Source organism: Pinus tabuliformis, chromosome 5_1, assembly GCF_031772625.1.
Source record: "Pinus tabuliformis cultivar Carrire ecotype Pingquan chromosome 5_1, CPIR1, whole genome shotgun sequence".
NCBI classification, from domain to species: Eukaryota; Viridiplantae; Streptophyta; class Pinopsida; order Pinales; family Pinaceae; genus Pinus; species Pinus tabuliformis.
Genome location: NC_142305.1, coordinates 640,651,771 through 640,666,287, shown reverse-complemented (window position 1 = coordinate 640,666,287; position 14,517 = coordinate 640,651,771). Strand labels below are relative to the sequence as shown.

Genomic DNA, 14,517 nt, shown 5'->3' with positions numbered 1-14,517 from the left:
GGTATACCACTATTACAAAAGGTATGTATTGCATCTTCATATTTACAACCGGATCAATTTTTATGGTATGAAGGGCTTTGTTCTCATAAACAACTTGTTACGTGGTCAATTTTCATGGACGAAATGATAGCACATTATGAGGATACAAAGAGAAAAACCTTCTTTAGAGCAACACCACAACAATTGGAAAGAGTAAAAGGGCTTTGTGAAATAGTGGAAAGCAAAATTATGGAAACCAGGAAGCATAACCCTCACAACTATAAAGATGGAAGTGTTGTTTCTCCTAGCCTTCCACAACCTACAAGGGTTACACCACAACAATTGGAAGAAAAAAGAGAAAAAGGGCTTTGTTACAATTGTGATAGCAAACGCACTAAAGGTCATAAGTGTGCTGAGAAGAAATTATTTTACATAGAATATGAAGAGGAGGAAGAAAAGGATCAAGAAACATCAAAATAAGAAGATATATGCCAGGACCCCACCCCAGAGAAAGAATAAATGAATCAAACCATATCTTGTAAAGCATTGGCAAGAATTACCACTCCTCAAACTCTCAAGATAGAAGGACATATCAAGAAGAAAAAGGTTCAAGTAGTGAAAGATCACATCAAGCATCAACAACAAGTTCTCCAACTTTTAAAGGATAACGCCACTTCTGTGCAAAATCAAACGAAACAATAGGTAGATCAACATCGTAGTGAAAAATGTTTTGATGTAGGTGATTGGGTATTTTTACTGCTACATCTCAAGAAAGCTATTTATGAGAAGGAAATGTTGGCAATACTACATGCACTTAAAAAATGGCGACCTTACCGAATGGGAAGACTCTTCAAGGATGAGGATGTGGAAGCATTATTTTGTGCTATTTCTATTATCCAACTAGATTGGATAAACGAAGCAAGGGATGAACGGAAGAAGGACGAAGAAGTATGGCCACTTATTCAAAAGTTGCAAAAGATCCCAATTCAAACAATATTGCCAGAAATTGAAGAGGAAGGAAAAATCATATTGGAACCTGGAGCAGTCACAGAAACAAGAACCTGACAACTACGAAATCGATCAATTTTAGAGTATCTCATCAAGTGGAAGAACTTACACACTGGAGATTCCACATGGGAGGACAAGAATTTTATACAGAAGCATCAAGAACTACTCAAGCGTTGAGGACAATGCTTTTTGAAGGAGACACTACAACAAAACCAGCGATTTGCGCCAGATTTTAGTGCATTTTTTTTGTAATTGTGGTGAGCAACCTAGCGCTAAATCTGGCTCTATTGTACAATTTTTAAAGCGTCCTTTTTTGCACCTGATTTTGCATCCCTTTTCACGCTAGATTTTGCATCATTTTTTACACCAAACTATGCATCATTTTTTGTGTCAAATTTTGAACCAAGATTTGCATCTTATTTTATGACAGGTTTTGCTTCCAGTTTTGTGTCATTTTTTGCATCTATTTTTCATTCTCTTTTGCTTCCTATTTTGTGTCATTCTTTGCTTCCATTTTTCCACCATCATTTGCATCAAGTTTACACTGTCTTTTGAATCCAATTTAACGTCTTTTTATGCATCCATTTTGTGTCAGTTTTTGCATCTAGTCTTACGCCAGGTTTTGTATCTAGTCTTACACTAGTTTTTGCTTCTATTTTTGCACCATCTTTGGTGCCTATCTTTGCACCATGTGTTGAATTTGATTTAGCACCAAATTTTGCATCCATTTTTGTGCCCATTTTTGCATCTTTTTTTGGACCATTTTTTACATCCACATTTACATTTGATTTGTCTCCATTTTTCCCATCTCATTTTGCACCATATTTTGCGTCATTTGTTTCATCCAATTTTGCATCATTTTTAACACCATCTCTTGCATCTAATGTTACATCATTTTGAGCATCGAAATTTGCATTTATATTTGCATCTTATGTTGAGTCATGTGTTGTGTCCACCTTTGCATCTTATTTTGTGTCTAATGGTACATTCAATTTAGAGCCATTTTTTACGTCTACTTTTGTATTTGTTTTTGCACCAAGTTTTGCATCCAATTTTAAGCTATTTTATGCCCCTTTTTGCACCATTTTTTTGTGTCTACTTGTGTCCAATGTTGCACCATTATTTACACCAACTTTTTCATCCAATTTTGCATTTTTTTGGTGTCTAGTTTTACATCGTTTTCACCATTCAAATTTGCATCTTTTTTTGCCTCATTTTGTGTCCACATTTGCATATAATTTTGTGTCTGAGTTCGAGCCTAAATTTGCATGTGATTAGGAATCATTTTTTACATCAATATGGCATCCTTGGTTTCACCTTTTTTCAGCCCCATATTGCATCTTGTTTTATGTCTTTTCTTACATCTTTTTTTTTTCCTTTTTTTCACCCAAGTTTGCATCCCAAATTTACACCATTATTTGCATCATCATTTGGCATATTAATTTGTGACATTTTTTGTTTCTTTTTAACGCTCAACTTTGCATCTTATTTTACATCTAGTTGTTGTCTTTTTTTGCATCTAATTTGGTGCCCATTTATGTGTCCTTGTTTTTGCCCAATTTGATATCCTTTTGTATGCCATGTTTTGTTCCCTTCTTTGTGTCAACTATTGCACAATTTTTCACTTCTAATTTAAAACACTTTGTATGTCAATTGTTTGCATTTTGTATGAATTCCTAGTTTAACATCCAATTTTACTTTCAATTTTGCATCCATGGTTACATCCGCATTTGACTTCTTATATAGAGTATATTTTTCTTTACATATATGACCCCCTTTATAGATTCATAGTGAAATATATGATAGTTTCTAAATATCATTAAAGCAGATATCACAATTCAAAATCATTTGTAAAGACATTTAAGAGAAATTGACAACATCCATCCAAAAAAATAACAATGTGTCATTAACAATTTTCAAAACATGTATAAAATAGCAACATAATACTAATAAAATCAGTATTATTTTTAATCAAAACAACTAAAATTCAAATATGATTAACAAATCAAAATATTTCATGAATATCGTTACGATAAATTAACAACATACATAAATCAAACTCATCGTATGATTACAAAATCAAAATGTCTCATTGATATAGGGTAAATTCACAACACCCATCTAAACATAACAATGTCATTCTACACAATAATTTCTTCATAAAAAACAATGCATGTGCATGCCTAGCTACCACCACCAAGATCATCATGATCATCTTGACCATCCTCATTACTCTGATCCACATCATCACCAACACCACAACTATCATCATCATCTCCTCCTTCACCACCATCATCCTCATCCTCATCCTCATCATCTCCTGATATATGTTGAACATAATTTGGATCATCGTCTTGGCAATCATTACCTATAGCATTCTGACAAAAAAAATCAATATTACATGTTAGTATTAATTACATAACACAACGCATGTTTTTGTTATACAATGTTAACCATAAAATGAGGTAAGATATAATATCTAATAGTACTAAAAAATAAAATGAAAATATGGTTTAAAAGTATATTGGAAATCCAACTAAGATTACATACCATAGAGTCCATCCAAACAACAAATTCAACCCATCTCTTTTGCTGCAGCACCTCCTTTTCCAAATGATTTGGAGGTCTGCAGGGTAAAAATATATATATCCCATGGTTTATATTTGGCCTTAAAAAATAGTAGAAAAAAAAAAATTGAGAACACAGGAGCAAGATGAAAAATGAATTGCATGTCTAAACATTTTGAAGTCTCAAAAAGCATTCATCAACATAGAGAAGACTACAACACTACTCTTCACTTCCAAGTTTTCAACTAATGGATTTAACTGACCAGCAATGTTTTTTGCATGAACCATGCTCAAATGCTCAAGATGAGGTAATGAATGGATGCTATGCGCCTATCTGTGAATTGCAACCACAGGCATACATGTAAGTGAAAATTTGTAAATCTCATACCCAGATTTACCCATCATCAAGCACACAACTTTTGCGGGATCCATTTGACATATCTTATGTCTAAGAAGGAATAACATCCTTGAAGAGACTCATGGCTTTTCTTAGGGAAGGATCTTTACATGCAGAATCTAGATTAACTCTGAACATTTCAATCAAACTAAGGTAAATGAAAGGCAACAATCCATCGGTCAAACCTCACACGTTAAAAGCACCCGCTGAGTTTCACACAAATGAGAAAGCCTAAGGGAAAAGATTTGAGACATGCATGCTACATGATTTCATGTAGGATAAGTACCTAAGCTTAAGGCAAAAGATTTGAGACATGCAAATGTATGAAGTACAAGATTCAGATAAAGAGAAAGAAGCTCCTTCATGCCATATTCTCACTGACAGTGAATCTCAGATTAGGTATTTATCAAGCATGAAATCATGTTGCATGCCAAGCATGAAATCATGAAGCACAAACCATGATAAGATTATATGACTCCAACTACTGCATCAAGATGAAAAATTCAGCACTCTAGACAGTCACATAAGAATAAAAAAACATTCAAAAGATATGAATGCATATTAGCCACTATAGAGGACCAAAACATAAACTTACGCCATAGACAGTGTGGCTGAACCTTTCCTTGCTTTTGCTTCAACAACTTCAGTTCCTCCATCCTGTGTGCGCTTTGTCAAGGCTTTAATGTCCTCCTCAGATAATACAGAGTTTGGCTTTGGTGTTGCCTAAAAAAAATTATCAAAACAAAAAAGTGTATGTTCCCTTTTTAACTGTATTGAAGGGTAGGTAATTATGATCTCATTTTATCTTTGATAAATTAATCTTCTAATATCCAAGAGTAAAGAACAAACTCAAGATGAGGATCCAACAAAGTCATATACATGTGAAAAAAGTGGAAGAATTGTAACACCCGCATGTCCACCTACAACAGGAACATCAACTTCTGCAGACAACATAGGATGACATCAACAACAAACATAAAACTGAGAATTGTATCTAATGTTAAAAAAAGCATGATGTTGGTAAGATCCTACAGCATATCATGTATTGGGTCTAGCCCAGATGGTTGTGTGCAAAGACTGTTATCCTTCCCACCCGGGTTCAATTCCCTCAAGTGACATCTTGAGCTGACTATATTTCTGATGGCCTTGAGCCCTATGATACCATCCTTGAAATGAGGAGAAGTGCCTGGCATGTTTGCCCAGGATGCATATTTCATGATTAAATTATAAAAAATAAAAATATTTTACAGAATACTAAATATTTGAGAGTAGCTAAGCATAACAAGCTAGAATTTTAAATACCTTCAACAGGAACTCCTGCTTTTGAAGCATAGAACGCCTTTGCACAGACAACATCAAGAGTAGTAACACCAAAGAGTTTCTTTTCATTATAGGTCCCTGCCTTCTTAAAAACCTCTATTGGTACAGTAGAATTTACAGGATTGCTGATCATATTTACAATTGCCTGCCATGGATATCAAGTCCTCAGCAATGCCATAAAAACCAATTCTAGATGATTTCTTGAATCCAAATATACCATTCCTGATAGAAGGAAAACATTATCCAGTACACTCTCCCCCCTCTCCATATCTCTATCTATATAATATGTAACAATATACTATACATACTGTACACACACACCAGTACATGAACAAAACAAATAATTGTGAAACATACTTCTTTATCTATTGACTTGCCACACTAATGGTAGTACATACTGATTGTATGTAATATATAATGTTATAGAGGATACCTCGTGATCAAGTGGATTTGTGCACAGTTAAATAGAAGACCAAGGATATTTTTTATATTGATATTCATATGCCAATTTTCTCAAAAGTCCAAAAGCTAAGTTACTAACTACAAGAGGAGAAACAAGAATAATAGGGCTTTAACAGTGGCTGCAAACTTGCATTGGACTACACAGCTAATTACTCTTAAGTTCATTTCAATTAGTATTTCCTTCTCATGGGAAAAAGTTAGCTGCAATTTGTCTAAATAAAGAGTCAATAATGAGTCAATCACCTATTCGTTTGACTCAAAGAAGTCTTCAAGCTTCGTTAACCTCTCCAGTAGAATTGATTATATACAAGAACAATATGTAAATCTAGATCAACAACTTGCTTAAAGATTCTTGCAAATATGTATTTGTATATATTGCCATCTCTATAGATCTCAAACATACAAAGCCTTCGACAAAGCAACTTACAATGAACGTCATGCTTATTCCTATGAAATAGTCAATAAGAAAATCGCATGAAAACAAAAACTTCAAAGAAGATCATAAATCATGACAACTTACCTCTGTGCAGTATTTTGCAATTGCAGAGCAAAGAGATTTAACAATCCCTGCATTGATGTTGAAGAGATCATCACGGGTCATGCCAGGTTTTCGAGGCACACCAGCAGGAATGATCACAACATCTGCATTCTCCAATGCCGTGCCAAGTTGTTCCTCTCCCATATATCCTGCAACCTGCACCCAGGTCACACTGCTGTGAATTACTGACAAGGTCGTGACACAAGCATGATAAAATCAATATGGCAGTACCAAATTAAATGATAAATATGTAGACCAAAAAATAAGAAAAGAAATTATTATCGCAAAGTTCCAAAAGAAGTAAAACTTGTTATCCTTGTTCCATGACCCAAGCAATGGTATGTCCTCCTCATAGTGAACAAGAATAGGATTATTTGTATTCTATAGTAAAATCCACCTTTTGGCTTTTACCGAGGAGATAGAGCACCAAAAGCAATGATTATGCTCGTAGGAGATTGAAGACCTATACCAACCCACGTTTCAATCAGGGTATAATCTTGTCCAATCCAGGTATACAAAATTTCAATCAGGGTATAGTCTTATCCAATCCAGGTATAAAAGTGATGCTGTGATAAATAATTAGCATCTCACAAGCCACTTTAGGGAGTTTATTCAACCTTAGTTTAATTTATGCTGCGAAGACTATTTTGATTTAATCTACTCATGGATAAAGAGGCAAATCTAAACGACCCCAAAAAGGTTGGATATAGAGGCAAATCCAATATGCAGAGGGTCATCAATTCAATCCTCACAAAATAACAAATTGACAATGCAATGAGACTATTCTAACTTCTAAGTAGTCATTAGGCCAAGTATGACTTAGATCCATCAGATCAAAAAGTCCTATTAAGCAGAGGCATATGATCCAGTCGTGGATTCTGCTAAAAATATAGATGCACTTTTCATCAAAAAAATATGAACTACCTCGTCCATTGGGTTGTGGTTTAGTGGCAAGTTGTAGGGTGCTTGTCATGAGGATGACCCAGGTTCAAAACCCAGGAGGCATATTCCCATGATAATGCGGCTGCCCATGTCATTCCAAAATATGAAGTCGGGTTAACGTGATAAACACCAGTTCAATGATAATGCAAAGGTGTTGTTAATGATGACCCCTGTGCTATTGAGGTTTGCACAGATGAGCCCATCTGCAAGTCATGCGTGACTTTGATGAATAGATGCAATTAAGGTGTTTCACCCACGCCAGTCAAAAGGCCTTGACCAAACAAAAACAATAATAGTGAGCCCAACCTCAATTTCAACCTTCTCCTATCAATAGCAAATACTACTACTGCTAATAATAATAATAAGCACAACCCAAATTTCAATCTAGCCATAAATGTCAGGCAGATTGTAGTCAAGTAGTTAAATCATAGCACTTTCAGTGCCCTCTTAGAAGTATGTTGCGACATTATCTCACCATCGGAGTTAACTACCATATTGAGATTCAACAAACAAGATCTGGTGCAAATCCTGCATGAAATTGGTGGAATAGAGATTCTATGTTTGTAGCATCTACAATGAGGGCAAAACCCACTATGTTAACAGAAAGACATTTGCCAACAAGAAAACAATCAAAAATAATAATAATGTAGCCCTCAATATCTGCCTCTTTTGAAATGGCCCAAAGAATGTCAGGTATAGTCAAATCCAATATTCACGATGTACAATACAATCGTTTTAGAATGACAATGCGATGGGTGTTGCTTCAATGGATTGTTGGGCCAAATGTCACCTAGATCCATAAAATTAAAAACCCTAATCGAGTAGGTGCACATGATGCAGCCATGGATTTCCACGAAATAAATATCTAGGTGCTTTTTTTCATCAATCAAAATATGCACAAACACATTTACAAACTGACCATGAAAGTGAATTGAGTTGACCATTAACGTGAATTGGGTTGTGTTTAAGAAATTAAATCATTGCGCTTTCAGGGCTCAAACCCACGTTCAAAAGCCCCGGAAGGCATATTTCCTGCAAAAATGTGGCCAAAAGAATAAATTCCACATTCGAAGAATCCCAGAGACCTTGACAGGTTATAGCAGTGGAGTCTAAGCCTAGTATAAGGCCTGGTTCCTTTAAAAAAATAGGCACTTACCAAAATAAATAAATTATCTGACCATGGACAATATCAAAAACGTAAAATCAAAGAACTAATAACAGGTAAAACACTAACGAAAAGTAGATCCTACCAAGTGGGTCGTCGTACGATCGATCCCAATGGAGATCCCTTGAAACTAAAATCAAAACATCTCTATCGTTCGCAGAGAGAACAGATCCAGCATACAGAGAACGAAAAAAACGCGGTAGGAAAAATATATATCCCATGTTTTATATTTGGCCTAAAAAAACAGTAGAAAAAAAAAATTTTGAGAACACAGGAGCAAGATGAAAAAGGAATTGCATGTCTAAACATTTTGAAGTCTCAAAAAGCATTCATCAACATAGAGAAGACTACAACACTACTCTTCACTTCCAAGTTTTCAACTAATGGATTTAACTGACCAGCAATGTTTTTTGCATGAACCATGCTCAAATGCTCAAGATGAGGTAATGAATGGATGCTATGCGCCTATCTGTGAATTGCAACCACAGGAATACATGTAAGTGCAAATTTGTAAATCTCATACCCAGATTTACCCATCATCAAGCACACAACTTTTGCGGGATCCATTTGACATATCTTATGTTTAAGAAGGAATAACATCCTTGAAGAGACTCATGGCTTTTCTTAGGGAAGGATCTTTGCATGCAGAATCTAGATTAACTCTGAACATTTCAATCAAACTAAGGTAAATGAAAGGCAACAATCCATCGGTCAAACCTCATAGGTTAAAAGCACCCGCTGAGTTTGACGCAAATGAGAAAGCCTAAGGGAAAAGATTTGAGACATGCATGCTACATGATTTCATGTAGGATAAGTACCTAAGCTTAAGGAAAAAGATTTGAGGCATGCAAATGTATGAAGTACAAGATTTAGATAAAGAGAAAGAAGCTCCTTCATGCCATATTCTCACTGACAGTGAATCTCAGATTAGGTACTTATCAAGCATGAAATCATGTTGCATGCCAAGCATGAAATCATGAAGCACACACCATGATAAGATTATCTGACTCCAACTACTGCATCAAGATGAAAAATTCAGCACTCTAGACAGTCACATAAGAATAAAAAAACATTCAAAAGATATGAATGCATATTAGCCACTATAGAGGACCAAAACATAAACTTACGCCATAGACAGTGTGGCTGAACCTTTCCCTGCTTTTGCTTCAACAACTTCAGTTCCTCCATCCTGTGTGCGCTTTGTCAAGGCTTTAATGTCCTCCTTAGACAATACAGAGTTTGGCTTTGGTGTTGCCTAAAAAAAATTATCAAAACAAAAAAGTGTTAGTTCCCTTTTTAACTGTATTGAAGGGTAGGTAATTATGATCTCATTTTATCTTTGATAAATTAATCTTCTAATATCCAAGAGTAAAGAACAAACTCAAGATGAGGATCCAACAAAGTCATATACATGTGAAAAAAGTGGAAGAATTGTAACACCTGCATGTCCACCTACAACAGGAACATCAACTTCTGCAGACAGCATAGGATGACATCAACAACAAACATAAAACTGAGAATTGTATCTAATGTTAATAAAAGCATGATGTTGGTAAGATCCTGCAGCATATCATGTATTGGGTCTAGCCCAGATGGTTGTGTGCAAAGACTGTTATCCTTCCCACCCGGGTTCAATTCCCTCAAGTGACATCTTGAGCTGACTATATTTCTGATGGCCTTGAGCCCTATGATACCATCCTTGAAATGAGGAGAAGTGCCTGGCATGTTTGCCCAGGATGCATATTTCATGATTAAATTATAAAAAGTAAAAATATTTTACGGAATACTAAATATTTGAGAGTAGCTAAGCATAACAAGCCAGAATTTTAAATACCTTCAACAGGAACTCCTGCTTTTGAAGCATAGAACGTCTTTGCGTGGACAACATCAAGAGTAGTAACACCAAAGAGTTTCTTTTCATTATAGGTCCCTGCCTTCTTAAAAACCTCAGCAGCTATTGGTACAGTAGAATTTACAGGATTGCTGATCATATTTACAATTGCTTGCCATGGATATCAAGTCCTCAGCAATGCCATAAAAACCAATTCTAGATGATTTCTTGAATCCAAATATACCATTCCTGATAGAAGGAAAACATTATCCAGTACACTCTCCCCCTCTCCATATCTCTATCTATATAATATGTAACAATATACTATACATACTGTACACACACACCAGTACATGAACAAAACAAATAATTGTGAAACATACTTCTTTATCTATTAACTTGCCACACTAATGGTAGTACATACTGATTGTATGTAATATATAATGTTATAGAGGATACCTCGTGATCAAGTGGATTTGTGCACAGTTAAATAGAAGACCAAGGATATTTTTTATATTGATATTCATATGCCAATTTTCTCAAAAGTCCAAAAGCTAAGTTACTAACTACAAGAGGAGAAACAAGAATAACAGGGCTTTAACAGTGGCTGCAAACTTGCATTGGACTACATAGCTAATTACTCTTAAGTTCATTTCAATTAGTATTTCCTTCTTATGGGCAAAAGTTAGCTGCAATTTGTCTAAATAAAGAGTCAATAATGAGTCAATCACCTATTCGTTTGACTCAAAGAAGTCTTCAAGCTTCGTTAACCTCTCCAGTAGAATTGATTATATACAAGAACAATATGTAAATCTAGATCAACAACTTGCTTAAAGATTCTTGCAAATATGTATTTGTATATATTGCCATCTTTATAGATCTCAAACATACAAAGCCTTCGACAAAGCAACTTACAATGAACGTCATGCTTATTCCTATGAAATAGTCAATAAGAAAATCGCATGAAAACAAAAACTTCAAAGAAGATCATAAATCATGACAACTTACCTCTGGGCAGTATTTTGCAATTGCAGAGCAAAGAGATTTAACAATCCCTGCATTGATGTTGAAGAGATCATCACGGGTCATGCCAGGTTTTCGAGGCACACCAGCAGGAATGATCACAACATCTGCATTCTCCAATGCCGTGCCAAGTTGTTCCTCTCCCATATATCCTGCAACCTGAACCCAGGTCACACTGCTGTGAATTACTGACAAGGTCGTGACACAAGCATGATAAAATCAATATGGCAGTACCAAATTAAATGATAAATATGTAGACCAAAAAATAAGAAAAGAAATTATTATTGCAAAGTTCCAAAAGAAGTAAAACTTGTTATCCTTGTTCCATGACCCAAGCAATGGTATGTCCTCCTCATAGTGAACAAGAATAGGATTATTTGTATTCTATAGTAAAATCCACCTTTTGGCTTTTACCGAGGAGATAGAGCACCAAAAGCAATGATTATGCTCGTAGGAGATTGAAGACCTATACCAACCCACGTTTCAATCAGGGTATAATCTTGTCCAATCCAGGTATACGACATTTCAATCAGGGTATAGTCTTATCCAATCCAGGTATAAAAGTGATGCTGTGATAAATAATTAGCATCTCACAAGCCACTTTAGGGAGTTTATTCAACCTTAGTTTAATTTACACTGCGAGGAATATTTTGATTTAATCTACTCATGGATAAAGAGGCAAATCTAAACGACCCCAAAAAGGTTGGATATAGAGGCAAATCCAATATGCAGAGGGTCATCAATTCAATCCTCACAAAATAACAAATTGACAATGCAATGAGACTATTCTAACTTCTAAGTAGTCATTAGGCCAAGTATGACTTAGATCCATTAGATCAAAAAGTCCTATTAAGCAGAGGCATATGATCCAGCCGTGGATTCTGCTAAAAATATAGATGCACTTTTCATCAAAAAAATATGAACTACCTCGTCCATTGGGCTGTGGTTTAGTGGCAAGTTGTAGGTTGCTTGTCATGAGGATGACCCAGGTTCAAAACCGAGGAGGCATATTCCCATGATAATGCGGCTGCCCATGTCATTCCAAAATATGAAGTCGGGTTAACGTGATAAACACCAGTTCAATGATAATGCAGAGGTGTTGTTAATGATGACCCCTGTGCTATTGAGGTTTGCACAGATGAGCCCATCTGCAAGTCATGCGTGACTTTGATGAATAGATGCAATTAAGGTGTTTCACCCACGCCAGTCAAAAGGCCTTGACCAAACAAAAACAATAATAGTGAGCCCAACCTCAATTTCAACCTTCTCCTATCAATAGCAAATACTACTACTGCTAATAATAATAATAAGCACAACCCAAATTTCAATCTAGCCATAAATGTCAGGCAGATTGTAGTCAAGTAGTTAAATCATAGCACTTTTAGTGCCCTCTTAGAAGTATGTTGCGGCATTATCTCACCATCGGAGTTAACTACCATATTGAGATTCAACAGACAAGATCAGGAGAAAATCCTGCATGAAATTGGTGGAATAGAGATTCTATGTTTGTAGCATCTACAATGAGGGCAAAACCCACTATGTTAACAGAAAGACATTTGCCAACAAGAAAACAATCGAAAATAATAATAATGTAGCCCTCAATATCTGCCTCTTTTGAAATGGCCCAAAGAATGTCAGGTATAGTCAAATCCAATATTCACAGTGTACATTACAATCGTTTTAGAAAGACAATGTGATGGGCGTTGCTTCAATGGATTGTTGAGCCAAATGTCACCTAGATCCATAAAATTAAAAACCCTAATCGAGTAGGTGCACATGATGCAGCCATGGATTTCCACGAAATAAATATCTAGGTGCTTTTTTTCATCAATCAAAATATGCACAAACACATTTACAAACTGACCATGAAAGTGAATTGAGTTGACCATTAACGTGAATTGGGTTGTGTTTAAGAAATTAAATCATTGCGCTTTCAGGGCTCAAACCCACGTTCAAAATCCCCGGAAGGCATATTTCCTGCAAAAATGTGGCCAAAAGAATAAATTCCACATTCGAAGAATCCCAGAGACCTTGACAGGTTATAGCAGTGGAGTCTAAGCCTAGTATAAGGCCTGGTTCCTTTAAAAAAATAGGCACTTACCAAAATAAATAAATTATCTGACCATGGACAATATCAGAAATGTAAAATCAAAGAACTAATAACAGGTAAAACACTAACGAAAAGTAGATCCTACCAAGTGGGTCATCGTACGATCGATCCCAATGGAGATCCCTTGAAACTAAAATCAAAACATCTCTATCGTTCGCAGAGAGAACAGATCCAGCATACAGAGAACGAAAAAAACGCGGTAGGAAAAGAGGAACCCACCTCAGCACGGCTGTTGATGTGGCCGACATCTACAGCCACACCTGGAGTGCCAGCGATATCATAGAGCGCCAACTTTGACACCAGAGGATTGAGTTTCATCAGAAGAGCCAATGGCTGCCCGATACCCCCAGTAGCTCCCAACACAACAACCTTCCGTGGCGGACTTCCACCACTCGAATAAAACCTTCTCGGCATAACATTAGTTTTGAAAGAAGAAGATGATGCATTCTTCAGTGCAGATCCCACCAATCGTCGCATTGCAGAACTCATTTTTGCCGCTGGTAACACTGAAAGAATGCAAGCTGAAGGCAGATGAAGAAGAAGGGGGAGATTCCAGAGCTTAAAGGCCGAATCAATGGAGATGTGTGGATACGACTTTGTTAAAAGGGATTTTAAAGCCTCACGGTACTATGCAGGGCTTTGGTTTAATCTATTTTATTGCGAAATTCTTAGTTATTGACAATCAGGCAGCTCGTGATAGAAATCCCTCTTTTGGGGGGACGAGGTTCGGGAATGGAACATCATGTGATCGAAATTTTCAGTTGGTCAAATGTTAATTAAGTTATTATAAAATAGAGATATTTTTTATTTTATTTTTTTAAATAAATTTAATAATATTAGGAGATTTTTATCAAACTCTGGTTAGGGGTCAGACTAGTTTACAATGTATTTAAACATTGCAAATCTCGGTGTTGCAAATCTCGGTGTGTTTAAAAGGAAAGTGTTTTTTTTTTTTTTCAGTGGTGTTAGTTATTTATGGAATATGTCATATTGTGGATATTTTGATTGATATTGGACCATTTTAGTTGTTTGTTATGTATGTCGAATAGTCCAATCCCAAGGAATCCTCGAAAGTGGTGAATCTTTGCAGAGAATCTTTAAAAGTGGTGAATATGATGTTAGGGTGTTTTTTAAAAGGGAGTGATAATTGAGATAGCTATATATTTTAAAAGAAT

General features: G+C 35.8%; 2 protein-coding genes across 2 annotated transcripts; both read right to left on the bottom strand.

Moving 5' to 3' along the window:
* Positions 1-3,004: 3,004 nt before the first annotated feature.
* On the bottom strand, positions 3,005-13,988 carry LOC149166614 (malate dehydrogenase, mitochondrial-like). The gene is made up of 3 exons (XM_089432704.1): positions 13,562-13,988; positions 11,218-11,391; positions 3,005-3,365 (listed from the first exon to the last, which is right to left on the bottom strand). The coding sequence occupies exons 1-3, from the start codon at positions 13,829-13,831 to the stop codon at positions 3,171-3,173; spliced, it is 639 nt and encodes a 212-aa protein (XP_089288830.1). The 5' UTR covers positions 13,832-13,988; the 3' UTR covers positions 3,005-3,170.
* Positions 6,290-10,375, bottom strand: LOC149166615 (malate dehydrogenase, mitochondrial-like). The gene is made up of 3 exons (XM_089432705.1): positions 10,213-10,375; positions 9,506-9,851; positions 6,290-6,427 (listed from the first exon to the last, which is right to left on the bottom strand). Exons 1-2 carry the CDS (start codon positions 10,367-10,369, stop codon positions 9,760-9,762), a joined length of 249 nt encoding a protein of 82 aa, XP_089288831.1. The 5' UTR covers positions 10,370-10,375; the 3' UTR covers positions 6,290-6,427; positions 9,506-9,759.
* Positions 13,989-14,517: the final 529 nt, after the last annotated feature.